The sequence below is a fragment of the Babylonia areolata genome, chromosome 32 (assembly GCF_041734735.1).
Source record: "Babylonia areolata isolate BAREFJ2019XMU chromosome 32, ASM4173473v1, whole genome shotgun sequence".
Lineage (NCBI taxonomy): Eukaryota > Metazoa > Mollusca > Gastropoda > Neogastropoda > Buccinidae > Babylonia > Babylonia areolata.
In genome coordinates, this window is record NC_134907.1 from 13,268,915 (window position 1) to 13,289,413 (window position 20,499).

General features: G+C 38.5%; 1 protein-coding gene across 1 annotated transcript in view; it reads left to right on the plus strand.

The window, feature by feature from the left end:
• The window catches only part of LOC143276375 (uridine phosphorylase 1-like), a 20,463-nt gene extending 8,949 nt beyond the window's left edge, over window positions 1-11,514 (plus strand). Inside the window, exons 4-8 of the mRNA XM_076580854.1 lie at window positions 3,226-3,340; window positions 6,154-6,224; window positions 7,538-7,676; window positions 9,389-9,535; window positions 11,062-11,514. Coding sequence (XP_076436969.1) covers window positions 3,226-3,340; window positions 6,154-6,224; window positions 7,538-7,676; window positions 9,389-9,535; window positions 11,062-11,201 — 612 coding nt within the window. The 3' untranslated portion in view covers window positions 11,202-11,514. The remainder of the gene's footprint in view (window positions 1-3,225; window positions 3,341-6,153; window positions 6,225-7,537; window positions 7,677-9,388; window positions 9,536-11,061) is intronic.
• The last annotated feature ends 8,985 nt before the right edge of the window (window positions 11,515-20,499 follow it).

The window sequence follows — 20,499 nt, forward strand, 5'->3', positions numbered from 1 at the left end:
TCTTTATATGTGAATATTGGGGTGGAACATTGTGAAATTGAAAATTTAGTGAATTATATTCCATGTTTGAATGGGTCAGAAGCAAGCGATTTAGAAGGTATGATTACAATGGAGGAAGCGGCACAAGTTATTAGAAATATGAAAAATAATAAGAGTCCAGGTACAGATGGCTTTAGTGCAGAATTTTTTAAAGTCTTTTGGAAGAAAATAGGAATATTTGTTGTTAGGGCACTTAATGCTAGTTTCAGGAAAGGAGAAATGTCTTCTGTGCAAAAGGAAGGAGTGATTACGTGTATCCCCAAAGGTGATAAGCCAAGACAATATTTGAAAAATTGGAGACCCATCTCTCTTTTAAATGTAGTTTATAAAATTGGGTCATCTTGTATTGCTAACCGCTTGAAAACAGTATTACCTAACATTATTAATGAAGATCAAACAGGGTTTATTAGAAATAGATACATTGGAGATAATTTGAGGTTGATATATGATATCATAGCTTACTTAGATAAGCATAATCTACCTGGTTTATTACTGAACATAGATTTCGAAAAGGCTTTTGACTCAATAAATTGGGATTTCATGTTTAAAGTGTTAAAGGCATTTGGGTTCAAAGAAAATATGTGTAGATGGATTAGTGTATTTTACACAAATATTAAGTCATGTGTGATTGTGAATGGTCAGGTCTCTGACTGGTTTGAAGTTAAGAGAGGTTGCAGACAAGGAGACCCTATATCACCTTATTTATTTGTAATGTGTGTAGAAATATTAGCTATAATGGTAAGGGAAAATTCGGATATCCGAGGAATAAAAATTAACGATGTTGAGAATAAACTGACCCAATATGCTGATGATACAGAATTTCTACTTGCTGGGGATAGGAAATCTTTTGAATGTTGTGTTACAACTCTTGATAAATTTGGCTGTGTCTCAGGTCTCTATTTGAATTCAAGCAAAACTAGTGCTATTTGGTTAGGGAGCAAAAAGAATTCTAAGACGCGTTATATGGAACATTTAGGTATGGACTGGAATCCTACAAGATTCCGAATTTTAGGGATTTGGTTTACTAATGATTTAAAAGAATGTGTAACTATAAACTATTCAGAGAGATTAGCAGAAATAAGATATTTGTATAAGATATGGGTAAAACGCCAGTTAACGCCTCTAGGCAGAGTAGCAATTTTGAAATCTGTTATTCTTTCCAAACTGACTCATCTGTGGTTGCTTTTGCCAAACCCACCGGATACATTTTTTAATACATGTCAACATATTTGTTATAAGTTTGTTTGGAACAATAAACCAGATAAAATTAGCCGTAAAAATGCTCATAAAAGTGTAAAAAATGGTGGCATCGGTCTTCCTGATGTTAAATTGTTTGCCTTATCTTTAAAGCTTTCCTGGATTCGTAAAGCTGAAAATTCAAATCACAAGTGGAAGCACCTCTTGCTGTGTAACTTCCCCCAATGGCCAGCTATTGATAAATATGGTCCAGAGTTTATCTTAAATTTTGCCAAATATAACCAGTTCTGGACAAATGTGTTTGAAAGTTATAAGATTTTCTTTTATAAATGTGAACCAAAAAACTCAGCGGAACTGCTTGCAGAGCCATTGTGTTATAATAATCGTGTTCAAATTGGTAGAAGGTGTATTATATCCAGACTGCTCAGTAATCATGATGTGTATTGTCTTGCACAGTTTTTTGATGATGATGGTAAAGTTTTTTCATATGTACGCTTCAAAGAAAAATATGATTTGCACATTGATTTCCTTACTTATGCTGGATATAAATCAACAATAAACGAATTAGTTAAAAAGCATAATATTCATGTGGATAGCAACAGACACACAAATACTTCGCTCTGCTTCAAACACTTGTTTTCTGTTTCTAAAGGCTCAAGACCATATTATGATGTGTTGATTGAAAATGATATGAAACCAAAATGTTGTGAGAAATGGGACTTAAAGCTTTTGATGCATCATAACTGGAAATCTTGTTTTATGCATGCACACAAGATAGTTGATGTAAAGCTGAAATGGTTTCAACTGAAAATAATACACCGATGTTTATGTACAAAAATTGTTTTAAAAGAAATTGGTGTTACAGATAATAACAACTGTAGTTTTTGTAGAGAACACAAAGATAGTATTGATCATGCTTTTTGGAAATGTAATTATGTGCAAATGTTTTGGAACGCTTTAACGGACTTGATAAAAGAGAGATGTGTAAACGCAGGAAATTTAAAGTTAACAGAATCACTTGTGCTATTTGGACATGATGTGACAATAACAACTGATGCTGTTTTGTGTTTTATAATATTGTTTGCAAAGTATTACTTATATTTATGTAAAATTGAAGACAGCCTTCCACAAATATCAGTTTTTTTGAACAAATTAAAAACTCGATATAGAATTGAAGAATATAATGCATATATTAACTTTAACCATACCATTTTCTCTGCCAGATGGCTGCCTTACAAATTATTGATCACAAATGATTAGTAACCTGTTCATGATTAACAAAAAATAACCATCCATATTTATTTTCTTTTTATTGATATTCATAAGAAATGATTGAGGTGTTCACTTTCCGTAAACGTGTTCTAAGATACTTGACAGTTTGTATTCCTTGACAGCTTGTGTAAGATCTTAAGAAATGAATGATAATACTCCATGATGATAACCAACCAGTGTATAATCCAGCTGCTTGGCTGTTTCTATCCAAGTATATATGGTGTTTGTTTGTTTGTTTTTTGTTCTTTGTTTGTTTTTGTTTTCTTCTTTATAAATGTCCATTAAGATGCTGTTGTTGTTGTAAAATGTCAACCTACCAAAATGGAATTAAAAAAATGTTTAAAAAAAAAAAAAAAAAAAAAAAAAATCTTTTTTTTTTTTTTTTTTTGACAGGAATGAAGTACAGTGAGTTGCGTGTGACATGTGTAGCCGTTTGTATTCTTTGTTCTGTCTTTTTCCATTACCCCCCCTTTTTCGTTTTTGTTTTTGCTTCTCTGTTGAAATTATGTCGTGTGCGCGTGCGGGTGGGTGTTTGTTCTGTGAGTTTGTGAGTGCTGTGTGTGTGTGTAGGGCATATTTTGTGCCTTTTGTGTGTGTGCGCTCGTGTGTGCGCGCATGTGTGTGTGTGTGTGTGTGGCATGCTTTGATGCTTTCTTGAAACTGAAACTGAAACTCAGCAGGTAAAGCATTCCACTGGGTGGTCCTCTTGTTTTTCAGCATGGGATGGGGATACCGTCACTGTCCATCATCTTCCATGAAGTGTACAAGTTGTTGTACCACGCCCAGTGTACAGATGTCACATTTTTCCGCATTGGGACAAGTGGAGGTTTGGGTAAGTACAGGCATCATGTCTGAACCCCCTTTTTTTCTCTTCTTTTTCTTTTTTTGTGTGAAATTTAACCATGGACCTATTTTTTTTCTCTTCTTTTTCTTGTTTTGTGAAATTTAACCATGAACCTAAAGATAGATCCACCTATATACGTCCGTGAATTTAACATGAGAAAAAAGATCAGTGTGGTGTGGAGGGTTAGGTAAATACAGGTACCATGTCTGAACCACCTTTTTTTTTCTTCTCCTTCTTTTGTGATATTTAACTAAAGAAAAGGTCAGTATGGACTATAAGACCACAGCCACGAACAACTTGACCTTAACCCTTTGAGCTCTGAGTTCCTGAGCAATTTTAGCCCTTCTGGCTGAGCTCCTGAGCCAAAATTTGCAAATAATTGGTATTAAACCCCTTGAGCCCTGACCACCGCTTTACAGGTGGCAGAGGAAAATGACATAATGCCCAGCCACTGGTTGAGCAGTGCGTAAACACTTGAAGCGTGCAGAGTCTCAACCTGGCCCGTCAGGGCAGAAATCAGGGACAAAACGTGTGAGAAAACAACTGTACACAACGCAGCAAGTAATTGATATGCTTGATGATTTATCAGAAGTAGAGTATGACAATGATTACTCTGATAGTGAGGTTGAATTCGAATTGGATGATTTTGCAACAGATAGTGATGTTGAAAATGAATCTGAGCATGCAGAATCAGTTGATCAAAGGAGGCGTGTCAGGTTGAGACTCTGCACGCTTCATGGTAGAAATCAATCTTTTTTATCCAAAGCACATGCACAAAACACAGTGAAGGGGGCACGGCAATGTTGGTACTGTGTTCGCTGGCGTCAGAATATTACGGTTTTTCTGATTGGCTCTTCAATATATGTCAACCAATAGCAAAACACGACACAAGTATTTACGCACTGCTCAACCTGTGGCAAGGCATTATGCCACCCCTCCCCACCACCGGTAAACCGGTGGTCAGGGCTCAAAGGGTTAAGGGCTCATTGCCGATAGGTCGTTAAACTCAACTCCACATGTGTGGACTTCCAGCTGAACTTTTTTTTTTTTCATTTTAGCATGAGAAAAAGGTGGATATGGATGTGGAATGGAAGACCAGGTAAATACAGGTATTCCAATTGAATCATTTTTTTTTTTATACCATTCATTGTTCTGCTTTACCTGAGATAATAGTGGATAATATGGATTGGAGAGAAAGAGAAGCACAACTCCAACTGAACTATCAAAAAAAATTATAGTAGAGGACCCAGAGTGTCAGCGAATCGATTGCGATCGCGCCTTAATTTTAGCACGATTGCCCAATCGAGCTACATAATTATGTGACCTGGTTGGAGACATAATTTGACAAAAAACAAGAACGCCAGAAAATCAACAGACAGGCATAAAAAACGAAAAAAAAATTAGCCGTATGAAGAGCACAGGAACAGGAGTCATGATGGCTGCCGGAAAAAGAGGGCGCTAGCTAGCGGGACAAAGGGGAGGTTATCTACTTCCGGGAGGTTATCGGCCGTAGTTGCTTTCGTTTTCTCCGCATAGGCGGATAGTACTTTGCACAGGACAGGAATGTCAGACCCCTGCCGGAGTCTGCACTAGTTGGGTCACGGTAAGTATGTTACTCAAACGTAATTTTAGATAGAAAATTTCCTTTATAAAAAATATTTGATCTGTGTTTTACCTCGGAAAAAAAACAATGATCTGGCTTACCTCAGAAAAAAATATTTGATTTATTTTACCTCGAAAAAAGAATGATGTGACTTACCTCAGGAAAATAATAATTGATCTGTTTTACCTCGAAAAAAGAATGTGACTTACATCAAAAAAAAAAAAGAAAAAAAAAAAGATCTGTTTTACCTCAGAGAAAAAGATGAATGTGGAGAGACTGTGTGGTGTGAGTAACAATCCTTTGGAAGCTCCAGTAATTTCCAGTCAAACTGATACACTTATAATTTATTGTATTGCCTTGTGTTGTATTGCATTGCATTATATGGAGTTGTGTTATACTGCTTTGTATTGCGTTGTGTTGCATTGCATTACATCATGCTGTTTTGGATTGGATTGGATTGCATAGCATTGCATAGCATAGCATAACATAGCATTGCATAGCGTAGCAATGTATCATTCAGTTCAGTTCAGTTGCTCAAGGAGGCGTCACTGCTTTCAGACAAATCCATATATACTACACCATATCTGCTAAGCAGATGCCTGACCAGCAGCATAACCCAACGCGCATATTGTGTTGTAATGTATTGCATTGTAATGTCTGCAGGTCTGGAGCGTTTAAAAGCACAATTAATAATCAGTTGGATTAAGAAAGTTACATTTGCGATGCATTGACTGGAGCCTTTGAAAGCACAAATAATTTTTAATTGGAAGTAAAGTTACATTGCATTGCATTGTATTATTGTGTCGCATCATATTGCATTACATTGTAATGTGTTGTGTTGTATTGCATTGCATTATATTGCAGTGTGGTGTGGTGCATTGTTTTGTGTTGTGTATTGTATTGCATTGTATTGTATTGTGCTGTATTTTGTATTGTATTGCATTGTATTGCATTGCATTATATTGCGTTGTGTTGTGTTGTGTGTTACGTTGCATTGCATTGAGTTGTGTTGTGTCGTATTGTATTGTATTGTTGTGTAGTGTAGTGTAATATAGTGTAGTGTAGTGAAGTGTAGTGTAGTGTGCTGTATTTTGTATTGTATTGTATTGCATTGCATTATATTGCATTGCGTTGTGTTGTGTTGTATTGCATTGTATTGTGCTGTATTTTGTATTGTATTGTATTGTACTGAGTGCAGGTCTGGAACCAGGCAGCGTGGTCATTACTGAAGAAGCTGTGGACGGATTGCTTCGTCCCTACATGGAAGTCGTATGTATCTTCAGTTCATTTTATTTTGTTTTATCTTATCTTATTTTATTTTATTTCATTTTCATTTTGTTTTCTTCCTTCTTTTTTTTTTTTTTAAAGTTTATTTCTGTGGATGAACTTTTATGTGAGAATATTTGTGCTAACAATGAAATCCTTTTTCTTTATAAAAACAACAACAACAACAAAGTTTCACACTGAATTTCGTCTAGTTGATCTTGGTATCTCTTCAGTAAGCATGATTTTAAAAAAAGATATTTGCTTTAACAGCAGCAGAGGTTGCCAGAAATGATTCGGGAGAGCATTGTCTAGCAGTACCCCAGAAAACGGAGTATGGCTGCATACGTGGCGGGGTAAAAACAGCCATACACTTAAAAGCCCACTTGGGTACATATGAGTGAATGCGGGAGTTGCAGCCCATGAACAAAGAAGAAGAAGAAGTCTGACGGTATCGCATTTGCCTGAGCATACAGGATTGAATTCCACACTTGGCAGAATTTTCTCCCCCTCCATTGGACCCACAGTGTTGATGATTCGGATGAGACGATAAAACCAAGACAGCACATGTAAAAGAACCCACAGCAACAAGAGAGTTGTCCCAGGCAAAATTTTGCAGTAAAATCCATTTTTAGTAGTTATGTGTGTGTGTGTGTGTGTGTGTGTGTGTGCTTGACTGAAAGACGCAGGAAACAAATGATGAACGTCTCAAGTCCACTGTCATTCGGCTCAACCCAGGCAGGTACCCTGTTGTGCAAATCATTGCGTGTTTGTAAAGTGATGAGGGCTTGGTCTCTGACCAAGGATATGTGCTGTATAAGTACCCATATCAATCAATAAAAGAAACAACAACTAAAAACATGTCAGGTTTTAAACTCGACAGTGACGGGCGCAATAGCCGAATGGTTAAAGCGTTGGACTTTCGATCTGAGGGTCCCGGGTTCGAATCACGGTGACGGCGCCTGGTGGGTAAAGGGTGGAGATTTTTCCGATCTCCCAGGTCAACATATGTGCAGACCTGCCAGTGCCTGAACCCCCTTCGTGTGTATATGCAAGCATAAGATCAAATACGCACGTTAAAGATCCTGTAATCCATGTCAGCGTTCGGTGGGTTATGGAAACAAGAACATACCCAGCATGCACACCCCCGAAAACGAGTATGGCTGCCTGCATGGCGGGGTAAAAACGGTCATACACATAAAAAGCCCACTCATGTATGTACGAGTGAATGTGGGAGTTGAAGCCCATGAACGCAGAAGAAGAAGAAGAAGAGACTCAACAGTAAAGACGTGTTATTCTATCATTATCTTTGTTGTAAGATCGTGATGGGCCAGATAAAGGAGCATCCGTCTTACCTGTCGAAGGAACTGGCGAAAGAATTACAGGCTCTGGCGTCGGACAAAGATGGTTATCAGACCATAATCGGCAAAACCATGTGCACCAACGACTTCTATGAAGGTGAGAGAGTGTTGGGAGAGGTTAATGAAAATTTTGTACTTGTGTGCAGGCAAGTGTGTATGTGTGAGTGGTGTTTGGAAGTGATTCGTGTGTGTGTGTGTGTGTGTGTGAGTTTTATTCATGCTTGTTTGTGTGTACACGTATGAGTGAGAAATTTAAGTGTTTGAAGTGTCTATATGGTATGAACAATTTCAGTTCACAGGCAACCTGTGATTTTATTTTTGGTGGGATGGGGGGTGTTTTATTTGTTTATGGGTCTATCATTTATTTATTCCTTTCGTTTACTTGTCTGTTGATCATTCAGTTATACCTTCTTATATTTGTCTGTTACGTGCATGTTACATTGCCTTCTGTTTATCTGTTCATGTGTCGACTTGTGTCTGTTTTATATCTACACATTTTTCTTATTTCTTCAGCTGCTGACTTTGTCGGTTTAGTTATTTAGTCCTTTGTTTAATTCCATGTTATTTATCCATGGGTTCACGTCTTTGCTGTTTGTTTCATTTATGTGTTTGTTGACCCGTCCATGACATTTTTGGGTGGAGGGAGGTGGCAGAATGGTCAAGACGTTTATCCACCAATGCAGTGTCCAAGAGGGTTTGTGTTCAATTCCCACTCTCGCCTTTCCTAAGTTTCAGTTTCAGTTTCAGTAGCTTAAGGAGGCGTCACTGCATTCAGACAAATCCATATACGCTACACCACATCTGCCAAACAGATGCCTGGCCAGCAGCGTAACCCAACGCGCTTAGTCAGGCCTTGAGAAAAAAAAAGAAAAAAAAAAGAAGAAGGTGAATAAATAATAGATAAGCTTACATAAATAAATAAATAAATAATAATTATTATATAAAAAAAAGGTAGTAGTAATGATAATAATAATAAAATGATAATAAGTGTGATTGGAAAATCGAACTGAGCGTCTAGTCATTTGGATGACACAATAAACCGAGGTCCCATGTGCAGCATGCACTTGGCGCACTGAAAAAATGACCCACGGCAAAATCAGTGTTGTCCTCTAGCACAATTTTGTAGAAGAAATTCATTGTGATGGGTTCACAAATACATATGCATGCAGTCAAGGCCTGAGTAAGCATGTTAGGTTATGCTGTTGGTCAGGCATCTGCCTGGTTGATGTGGTGCTACGAATGTGGATTTGTCCGAACGCCGTTATGCCTCAGCGAGAAACTGACAAATATATATGCATGCACTCAAAGCCTGACTGGCGTGTTGGGTTATGCTGCTGGTCAGGCATCTGCCTAGTCAATGTGGCGTGGCGTATCTGGATTTGTCCAAACACAGTAATGCCCCCTTGAAAAACTAAAACTGTGGGTGGATACAGGTCACATCTGCCGAGTTGATGTTGCGTAGTGTATGTGGCTTTATCCAAACACAGTAATGCCCCCTTAAGAAACTGAAACTATGGGTGGATACAGGTCACATCTGTGGAGTTGATGTGGCGTAGTGTATGTGGCTTTGCCCAAACACAGTAATGCCCCCTTGAAAAACTGAAAAAGTGGGTGGATACAGGTCACATCTGTGGAGTTGATGTGGCATAGTGTATGTGGCTTTATCCAAACACAGTGATGCCCCCTTGAAAAACGGAAACTGTGGGTGGATACAGGTCACATCTGCCGAGTTGATGTTGCGTAGCGTATGTGGCTTTGCCGAAACACAGTGATGCCCCCTTGAGAAACTGAAAGTGTGGGTGGCCACAGGTCAGGCGAGGCTGGACGGGGCGTTCTGTGACCACAGTGAGGCGGACAAGATGAAGTTTCTGCAGCGAATGCACAAGGAGGGCATCAGGAACATTGAGATGGAGTCCCTCTGTTTCGCTGCCTACAGCTATCGGGCAGGCATTAAAAGTGAGTACCGTATTGCATGTGTACCCCAGAAAACGGAGTATGGCTGCCTACATGGTGGGGGTAATGACAGTTATACATGTAAAAGCCCACTCATGTACATATGAGTGAACGTGGGAGTTGCAACCCATGAACGAAGAAGAAGATATTGCGTGTGTTAAGACTGGGTTGTCCTTGTAATGAACGAGAAGAAGAAAGAAGAATATTGCATGTGTATGTGTGAGCAGAGTCTGTCTGTTTCGCTGCCTACAGCAGTTGGGCAGGCATTATACATGAGTATTGTATTGCTTGTGTAAGACTGGAAAGTCCATCTAATGACCGAGAAGAAGAAACAAGAATATTGTGTGTGCATGTGTGAGTGTGGAGGTGTGGCTGGGTATGTGGTTGTTTGTATTACCCACAAAACGCTTACGCAGATTACAAGACTGGGGTGTCCATCTAATGACCGAGAAGAAAAAAACAAGAATAGTGCGTGTGTATCAGTGTGGAGGTAGGGCTGGGTATGTTCTTGTTTCTATTACCCACCAAACAAACGCTTACACAGATTACAGGATCTTTAACGTGCGTGTTTGATTTTCAGTATGCATACACACATGAAGGTTCAGGTACTAGCAGGTCTACACATCAGTTGAGGTGGGAGAGTGGAAAAATCTCCCTTTTTAACTCTCTCCAGACGAAGGAATGCATGAGCATTCCTACATAAAATGTATTCGATTTCAGACGACGGAATGGAATAGCATTTTCCAAAAATAAAAATCCATCACGTGCTGTACACGTGATTTTGTGATTAGCCAAGCAGAGTGCGCTATTCTGTGTCACTCAACAATCGAATGGTATGACTGGCCAGCCTGCCATGTGTGGCCCGTCTTGCACACACGCTGAGAAAGTCACTGACCGGTCGTCTGCTTGCGTGCCAGCCTGTTACAAAGCGGGCTCTTCTCAAAATGTTGTGGAGTGAACAAGGCAGCAACGGCAACGTTTTAGTGTTGCTGAAGTACTTGAAATGCTACGAACTGAAGGGTCGGACATTGAAGAGGTGGATGATGATGAAGAAGAAAGTGAATTTAATGCAGAAAGCGAGCATGGGTATGGTGATTTGGGGTGAAAAATTGGCATTAATTTCTACATATGGCAAAACTGTAAAAATAAGATGAGAAATTTGATTTTTTTTTAATATGTAATAGCTCAACACGTAATAAACCAGTTCTGAAAGTTTCATTTTCTTACTCTGTATTTTGTATTTTTTGTATTTTTTTTCCAAACCCTTACAAATGGGCCGTCTGTGGGGAAAAGCAAGGGAGAAAACTTGTCATCCCGAGTGAGTTAACCCACTGAGCACAGTGACCAAGATTCAAACCCAGGACCCTCGTGTTGAAAGTACAATGCTTTAACCACTCTGCTGTGTTGCTGGTTATAATTAAAACATTTTTTTAAATACATTTTTTTAGTTTTTGTTAAGATTTCGCTAAGATTCTTTCATTCAAGGGGCAGTCACTCTGGTAATAATTTCACACTCTTCTGTTTTGAAGGTGCGGTGGTGTGTGTGACCCTGTTGGATCGACTGAAGGGTGACCAGATCTCGACGCCCCATGACGTCATGGAGGACTGGCAGATGAGGCCGCAGCGCCTGGTCGCTAAATACATCCGCCAGAAACTTGGAATGGATTAGATTCATTTTGGGGGCCGTTAGTATGGCTGTTTTTGGTTGCTAAAAACATCCGCCAGGAAGTGGGAATGGATTAAACTCAATTTGGTTGGATAGTATCAGTGGTTCTATTTTTGGGTCATTGGTGAGACTAATTTTAGCATTGGTGCAACTATTTTTAGCACTGGTGCAACTATTTTTGACATCAGTGCGACTATTTTTGGCATTGGTGCAACTATTTTTGGCACCGGTGCAACTATTTTTGGCACCAGTGCAACTATTTTTGGCATCAATGCAGTTATTTTTGGCATTGGTGTCACTGTTTGTTTTTTTTTGGGGGGGGGGGGGGGGGGGCATCACTTGAAGTCATCCTGTATTTATTTTTTCTTTAAGGAAATCCTTTTGTGGGTATGGTTATTTCTGGTTTTGATGAACATTTTCTTTCTTTTTTCTTTTATATTTCTTTGTGGATCAGATTGTTTCTGGTATTGGTGAAACATTTTCCTGTTTCTGGTATTGGTAAAACATTTTTCTTTTCTTTTTTTCTTATTAAAAAAAACTCTACATCTTATAAAACTGTTTAGTAAATTGTAATAGAAACCAAATGAAACCTTTTTGTAAAATTTGTTATTTGATCTGTGCATTTCTTCTTTTTTTTTCCGGGCATCTGTGGAAACGTTCCTTTTTTTTCCAAGGAAAAATTTATTTCTGGACTGGGAGGTAAGCTTTAACACAAACCAAATCAAACTTTAAAAATATTTATTCAACTCATACATTTCTCGTTATTCTTATAATTTTGTTGCAGTTTGGGTGTGGTGTACAGAAAATTGAGGACAAGCAAAACTATGTCAAATGATAATATACTCATAAGAAAAATTCTATGAAACATGTAATGAATAGTGTGGATGACAATAAGATATAAATCCTTGTTCATCATCCGGTCACATCTCATATTGAAACACTGTACTGCCACACAACAAATCAAGTATGAATGAGCCCGGCAGAATGACAGCTGTTTATGTGACGGGCACTGTGGCCAAGTGGTTAAAGCGTTGGACTTTCAGTCTGAGGGTCCCGGGTTTGAATCTCGGTGACGGCGCCTGGTGGGTAAAGGGTGGAGATTTTTACGATCTCCCAGGTCAACATATGTGCAGACCTGCTAGTGCCTGAACCCCCTTCGTGTGTATACGCAAGCAAAAGATCAAATACGCACGTTAAAGATCCTGTAATCCATGTCAGCGTTCGGTGGGTTATGGAAACAAGTACATACCCAGTATGCACACCGCCAAAAGCGGAATATGGCTGCCTACATGGCGGGGTAAAAACGGTCATACACGTAAAAGCCCACTCGTGTATATACGAGTGAACGTGGGAATTGCAGCCCACGAACAAAGAAGAAGAAGCTGTTTATGTTTTTCCATGGACATACAACATTTTCATGAACAAGAACAGGAACAATTTTCATTAACAATTTTTTCCTGCGGTTTGCTTTCAAATAAGGTGCATTGTTTTATCGTTCTGTGACAGTTTACTGTCAGAAAATATGGGAACAGGTGACTGAATAGGAACCATATATCTGAGTGATTATTGATATGATTTATTTTATTTGTTTATTTTTGTATGTATGCAGTTGTTTTCACAGTGGTGTTTTCATGAATATTCACCAGTGGGACCCAGTGTCTGAATGACTAAATTTTATGAAATTTCTCATGTTTTAGTTGTGGTGAGTGTTAAGTAAATTTTTGTGTAGAAATAATTTGCATATGTTTTTATCGCAAGCTTTAAAGGTCAGAAGTTTTTAATGAATTTTGATTTTATTTTCTTTGGTAAGTGTTGTTAAGTTTTCGTGAAAAATAGTTTTGATGAATATTCATGGGATTTTCCATTTGGAAAAATATGTGAGTTATGTTTGATGAAACTGATGTTGAACTTGTGATATGTTCCAAATGAGCTTTCTTTCTTTCCCCACATTCAGTCATATCTCATGGCACCTGGTGGGTCAACAGTATAAACCTGCTTGTGCCTGAACCCCCTTCATGTGTATGTGCATGCAGGTAATCAAATCATAAGTTATGTAATCCATGTCAGCGTTGGGTGGGTTATGGAAACGAGAACATAGCTGGCATGCACTCACCTCCCCCCCCACTCCTCCCCTCTCCAACCCATCCCCCAGAAATGAAGTATGGACGCCTACATGGCTGAGGTAAAAACAGTCATACACTCAAAAACCCACTCATGCACTATACGAGTGGGAGTTCCAGCCCACGAAGAAGAACAAAGAAAATCATATCTACAAACGAGAGAAAAAATGGGAATAGCATCTGCTTTAACATGTATGGCTGTTTTTGCCCCAACATATTGGTACCCACACACTGTGGTGTGCATGCTGGGTAAATATTTTTGTTACCGTGACCCACCAAACACTGACATGGATTACAGGATTTTTTAACGTGGGTATTGATCTTCTGTGTGCGTATACACACTGAGAGGATGAAGGCACTTGCAGGTCTGACCTGAGAGATTGAAAAAAAAATCTCCGCCCTTAACCCTTCAGGCGCTGTTCGTGACTGAGATTTGAACCCAGGATCCTCAGATTGACAGTCCAGTGCTTTAACTTCACTCAGCTGTGGTGCTTGTCATTTAATTCATTCAGATTGTGTTATCGTACAGTGAGACTGGTGAATGGGTATAACTACCATTAGGATATCAGCATCCCGCCATTATGTGCCGGAAAGACTGGTGAAAGGGTATAGTTACCGTTAGGATATCAGCATCCTGCCATTATGTGCCAGTAAGACTGGTGAATGGGTATAACTACCATTAGGATATCAGCATCCCACCATTATGTGCTGGAAAGACTGGTGAATGGGTATAACTACCGTTAGGATATCAGCATCCTGCCATTATGTGCCAGAAAGACTGGTGAATGGGTATAATTACCGTTAGGATATCAGCATCCCGCCATTATGTGCCGGAAAGACTGGTGAATGGGTATAACTACCGTTAGGATATCAGCATCCCGCCATTATGTGCCAGAAAGACTGGTGAATGGGTATAATTACCATTAGGATATCAGCATCCCGCCATTATGTGCCGGAAAGACTGGTGAATGGGTATAACTACCGTTAGGATATCAGCATCCTGCCATTATGTGCCGGAAGGACTGGTGAATGGGTATAACTACTGTTAGGATATTAGCATCCTGCCATTATGTGCCGGAATAACTCACAACAAATCACATCTTATAGCTCAGGGTTATCGGGTGTCTGAAGGTTTCGCTGGTCTTAGCTTTCCGCAATATTTTCCTTGTGTTTTCATTTATCATCATTTTGGGTTTTTTTTTTCTTTTGTGACTGGAATAACTGTTGAGGATAAACCAGTGAAAATGAAAAAATACTGTGAAAGGAAATATGATTTTCTGGCGGCATGTTTGTCAGGTATTCATTTTGGGCAGAAAACCTTAAATGAAAATGGACATTGGGGCCTGAAAAAAAAAAGTTAGAGAATTATTTGGATATGTTTCAAAATCCAGCAGTAAATTAGTATGAATCTCATATTGGCAAGAGACATTTCTTTCTTCATTCTTCTGAAGAACTCCATTCATGAATTTACAGTGTCATCTCTTGTTATCAGCACGGATGTCATAGAATGTTTGGTATTTGTGGCTGACAGTTTATTTATCATTTATAGCAGCATTTTATCAAGTCAAGGCATTCAGCTTGCACTGTTACTGTTACGGTTATTGCAAAGTTTGCATTTATTGTTCTTAGAATATTGTGGTCTGGCTCTAGTCAGAGGACCAACTGTTGTAAACAGCTGAGCATGTCTCAAGTAATATGTTTATTCATTTGTTTGTTCAGTTGATTTTCACTTTATTGATTTGTTTACTCATTTATTAGTATAATTGTTCAGGTATTTGTTCAGGTCATCATTTATTTGGTTTACTTTATATATATACATATATATATATATATATATATATATATATATAAATCAGTCGATTTTCAATCAGTTAATGAATTAGAAGTTTTGTCAGAGAGACATAAACCCCCATGGGGATGCTGGGGGACTTTCAGTATGAATAGTATCCTTGCCTTCTGGAAATTCTGTGCTAGAAATTTCCTCTTTTCTATCCCTCTATTTATTTCTGCCTTTTTTCTTTCTTCACCGTTGTCTCCTTTTTCAGCCTTCCCAGTCCATTCCCCTTTCTTTTTTCAAGCAAGCCTTGACACTTTTTTCTCTTTTCTGCGGTCTATGATGTACTGTCTGTGCTGTTTTGCTCTGGTGATTAGGTTGAGATGTAAACACTGGGATAGGCAGTAGCTGCCCATTCTGCAGTGTTATTTGCCAATATGGCTTTTCAATGTATTATTTGTTTTGCTTTGAAGTATTGTTTTTTTTTTCCTTTTTTGCAATTTTTTTAATCTGGGGATGATAAATTAAGCGTATTGGCTGGCGTCCTCAGCATGGCCTAGTCTTATCTGCCTTAAGGAGCCCTTCGGGGGTGAAGAACAGAAAGGAGGAGTCTGTGCTGTGCAGACTGCATGCGGGGCACACTTTTTTTTACTCATTCTTACTTGTTGAAGGGGGAAGAGGCCCCTCAATGTATTCCCTGTGATGAGCCTCTCACCGTGAAACACGTGTTCCTTGACTGTTGGGATCTGCATGACGTTAGACACAGACATTACACGGCAGTTTCTTTGAAGACCTTGTTTCGTGATGTCCCTCCGTTGGCGCTGATGGACTTCTTGAAAGAAGTGAACCTTCTTAATCAGATTTGAAGGTTTTAAAGTATGGGAAGTTTTTTTAAACTTTGAGTGGAAAGTTTAAAGTGGTGACTCGTTTTAATTGTTTGTTTTTTACCCTTGTAGTAGGTATTAACGTGGCGATAGCTTTGAGATGGCCTTAGTGGTCGGCGAGGCTCTAAGCACCATAATAATTTCTTGCCTTAAGGAGCTAAATGGTAGGGATATTGTGTCATGAACTGTGTTTTGTGGGTTTGTCTTAGTGTTGTTTTGTAGGTGTGACAGTTTTGTGTTGACTCAGTTGAGCATTTGTATGGTTTGACAATCCTGATATGGCCCTGTGTGGTCGGCTGAACTACAAACAACAAGAACCAAGAGAGACTTAACAGCTGCATGCAGTGGTTGATATCATTGCTGTTATTATTTGTTTGTCAATTAGTTCATCAATCAGTTGATTTATTTATGAATCAGTCAGTTGATTAATTGATGAATTAGTTTATTTATCTGTTTTGTTAGATCATTATACCATGGACATAACTACCAAAATCCTGCCATTTTTTTCTGGCTCTTTCTGTTCTGCTTAATATAGATAAACATTATTTTATTCTTTTTTTAAATTAAAAAAAAAAAATTGCATTTACGTGTTGTACCATTATTGTTTTTATTATAATCACTATCATTTTATGTATTTGTTGTGTTTGCATTGCATTATACTATTTGTCTGATTAACCCCCCCACACCCCCCACGCCCCCAGCCCCAAGGAGTAAGAACTGTAAGTTGGGCATTATTTGATTTCAGCAGCGTGTTGGAAGAAGTGGAAAAATGTGCCTATAATTATGTTGTCTAAGTAATGGACGGAAGGGAGGCACCTGAAAGTAAGTCCAGAGTATTCATACAAGTAGATCTGGGGAAGACAAAACCAAAATCATACCACATCTTCCACAATAAGTTCCTAAAAAGCCACTTTGACTAGGTGATTTTTTTTCTCTCTTGTATCTCTTTGTTTTCCCCTTATTCATCCATTTCATTTATGGAGATTTTATTGTCTTAAGAAAAAAAAACCCATTGTGTGATTTGTTAGTATTTTAGTTATTATTCATTCTGCTTAATCGTATTATAAGCACAAGATATGCATTGTGTATGTGCTGTATTTACACTTGTATGCTTGTTACTCGATATTCATATTAATTTTTTAATGTGTTTTTGGTGTATGGCCGTAACTGTGAGGATTGGTGATTGTTGTATGAATATAACAGTTATTTATTGCCACTGATACAATGTTATTAGTGACATCTGTTTTACATCGTACCACGTATTTTATATATAATTCATACAGTGAATTTACGCTCGTATGCTTGAACTTGGTATTCATATCAGTATTTTGGATGTGTTTCGGTATATGGTCGTAAAGGTGATGATAAGTGATTGTTGTAAGAGGATTAAGAGTTACTTCTGGCCACTGATACTATGTTCACACTCGTATACATCATGTATTTTGTACAATTCACACAGTTCTGTGGGTGAAGAAAGTGGTGCCATGATACAACATCATCCCTCTTTCCCTATCACCCCCCTCCCCAGCCCCCCACCAATTCCGATTTTCCGAAAAAGAACAAAGAAAATCCTAAGTAACAAAGAAAGATTAACTCTTTCCATACGAACGGCGAAAGAGACGACGTTAACAGCGTTTCATCCCAATTACCACCATCAAAATATTGCGAGCGGAACGCTCTCATACTGAAGAGGTGAATGTTGAAAAAGAATACCACAGTTCTGACGACGGAAGCTAAAGGTTGGGTCATTCAGACACCCACTGGACATCCGAGGGGGTCTGTGTAGAGGAGAAGAGAGGACTGGCCATACTGAGTGAGTTAACACAGGAAATGAAATGCCATAATCCTAATCACCGTTGTTAATGATATCTATGTGTGACAGTTGTTGTGATGTTTGCTATTTTCCCCTTAACGGCATTTAATGTTCCATGACTATTAAATGTTTTTTAAAATGTGGATAAGGATGATAATGATCCAATGGAATTAGACATTTTTGTTTTGAAAAACATTTATTGATAATGGTACACTATCAATGTTTGACGTTCATGTTTGTAGTGATTATATATATATATATATATATATATGTATATATATATATATATATATATCCTTTTTGCTATTTGCTATTTTTTTAGATAACAATAGGGTAGTGATTATATATGTGTATATATATATATATATGTTACCTCCTTTTTGCTATTTGCTATTTTTTAGATACCAATAGTGCCATAGTGGATCATTATGCTTTGTTGAAGATCTTTGCTTGTAATGTCATAGGCAATTTTTGGGTAAGATTTTTAAAAAATCTTATTTTCATTATTTTGTTTTGAAAACTATGGTATATTATAAATGCTTAATGTTCTCGTTTGCTTTGGAGAAAATGTTAAACAGTTTTTTTGTTTTGTTTTCTTTTTAACATTTTGTTAGATAGCAGTAGTGCAATCGTGGAACATAATGTCTTGTTCAAGATCTTCAGTCTCAAGAATCCCAAAGGCTTTGGTCTGGTTGGTTTTTGTTTTGTTTCTTTGACTTTTTGTGATTTGATCACATCTGTCTTTTTTGGGGGGGGGGGTGGGGGGGGGGGTGAGATATGAACCTAATCATATTCAAAATTACCAATGACTCTTTTTTTTTCTTTACAGTTTTTTAATTGTTGAATTTCACTTGTTAAAAATAACACCTCCTCATGAAATATTTAAAGTTATATACAATATATCACCAGTGTGAATTTCATTCAGTTTTTGTATATCCACTGATATATGCTTTTGCTTTTGTTCTTGCTGTAACATAAGATTTCATGAATATGAAAAGCAGTTTGAAGTGTTTTGCTTACTCTATGTGTGTGGAGGGGTGGGGTGGGTTGGTGGTTGGGGTAGTTGTGATTGGTGGGAAAATGAAAGTGAAGAAAAATAGTTAAGTATGCTTAGCATATGAGTGTTTGTGCGGATATGTGTGTGTGTATGTGTGTGCGTGCATGCGCATCTGCATGTATGTGTCTGTGTGTGTAAGGCATATTTTGTGCTGTTTTGATGTGATGGTTCATATTTGCAATCTGCAATATTGTGTTGGTGTGTATATTTATTGATAGCTTAAGTCTTTTTTGAAGGACTATGCCTCAGACTTGAAGCCAAGGTTGCACTGGCTCTAAGTGTTGCAGCCTTGGTGGCTAGTTGGCCTTTGGGAACCATCCCCCAACACTGACTGACCGAACACCATCCCCCAATACTCTCTTGGCCGAGAGGGTGGGGATGTAACTTGGGGCAAGACACTCTCCACTATTATCAATTCTAGCCCAGATAGTGGGAACAGCAGTTGCCTTCTCTGCTGTTCTGATGGTCATAGTTGGACATGACGGACTATCATAACCCCTCCAGCCCTGCCCCCCCCTCCCAAAAGTGCGAATTTTTTCCATACTTTACACAATTTTAAACGTTACTTTATGCAGTTTAAACCATTTTTTTTTTTTACACATTTGTTTTGTGGAGGAAGGTGGCAGAATGGTTAAGACACTCATCTGCCAATACAGAGTCTGTGAGGGTCTGGGTTCGAATCCTGGCCTTGCCCTTCTCTACCAAATTTGACCGGAAAATCCAGTTCAACATCTCGTCATCCAGATCAGACGATAAACAGAGGTTCAGCATGCAGCACGGACCCAGCGCACTGAAAAAGAACCCATGGCAATGAGAGTGTTGTCCTCTGGCAAAATTCTGTTGAAGAAATCCACTCTTGACAGGTACACACACACTCACACATATATATATATATATATATATATGCACGCATGCTAGGCCTGACTAAAGCATGTTGGGTTATGTATGCTGCTGGTCAGGTATCTGCCTAGTAGATGTGGTGCAGCATAATATATGAAACTGATCTTTAATTATTTGCATATCACATATCTTCATGTGATGTTGAGTGTACTATTATGGAGTGGAGTGATGGCCTAGAGGTAACGCGTCCGCCTAGGAAGCGAGAGAATCTGAGCACACTGGTTTGAATAACGGCTCAGCCGCCAATATTTTCTCCCCCTCCATTAGACCTTGAGTGGTGGTTCGGACGCTAGTCATTCGGATGAGACGATAAACCGAGGTCCCGTGTGCAGCATGCACTTAGCGCACGTAAAAGAACCCACGGCAACAAAAAGGTTGTTCCTGGCAAAATTCTGTATAAAAATCCACTTCGATAGGAAAAACAAATAAAACTGCACGCAGAAAAAAAAAAGAAAAGAAAAAAGGGTGGCGCTGTAGTGTAGTGACGCGCTCTCCCTGGGGAGAGCAGCTCGAATTTCACACAGAGAAATCTGTTGTGATAAAAAGAAATACAAATACAAATACCAACAATCGAGTCTCTGAACTTTATTCACAAACAAAATTACAGTCATGGATCAACCTGCGATAAAATGAAATAAAAAAACGATGCAATTTCATCACGTCTGACCGCACATCAGCTTCCTTCCACCTGAAACTCTCACCACATGTTCTGAGCTCATTATCTTTCTCTCGACATTTCTTTCTTAACTCACT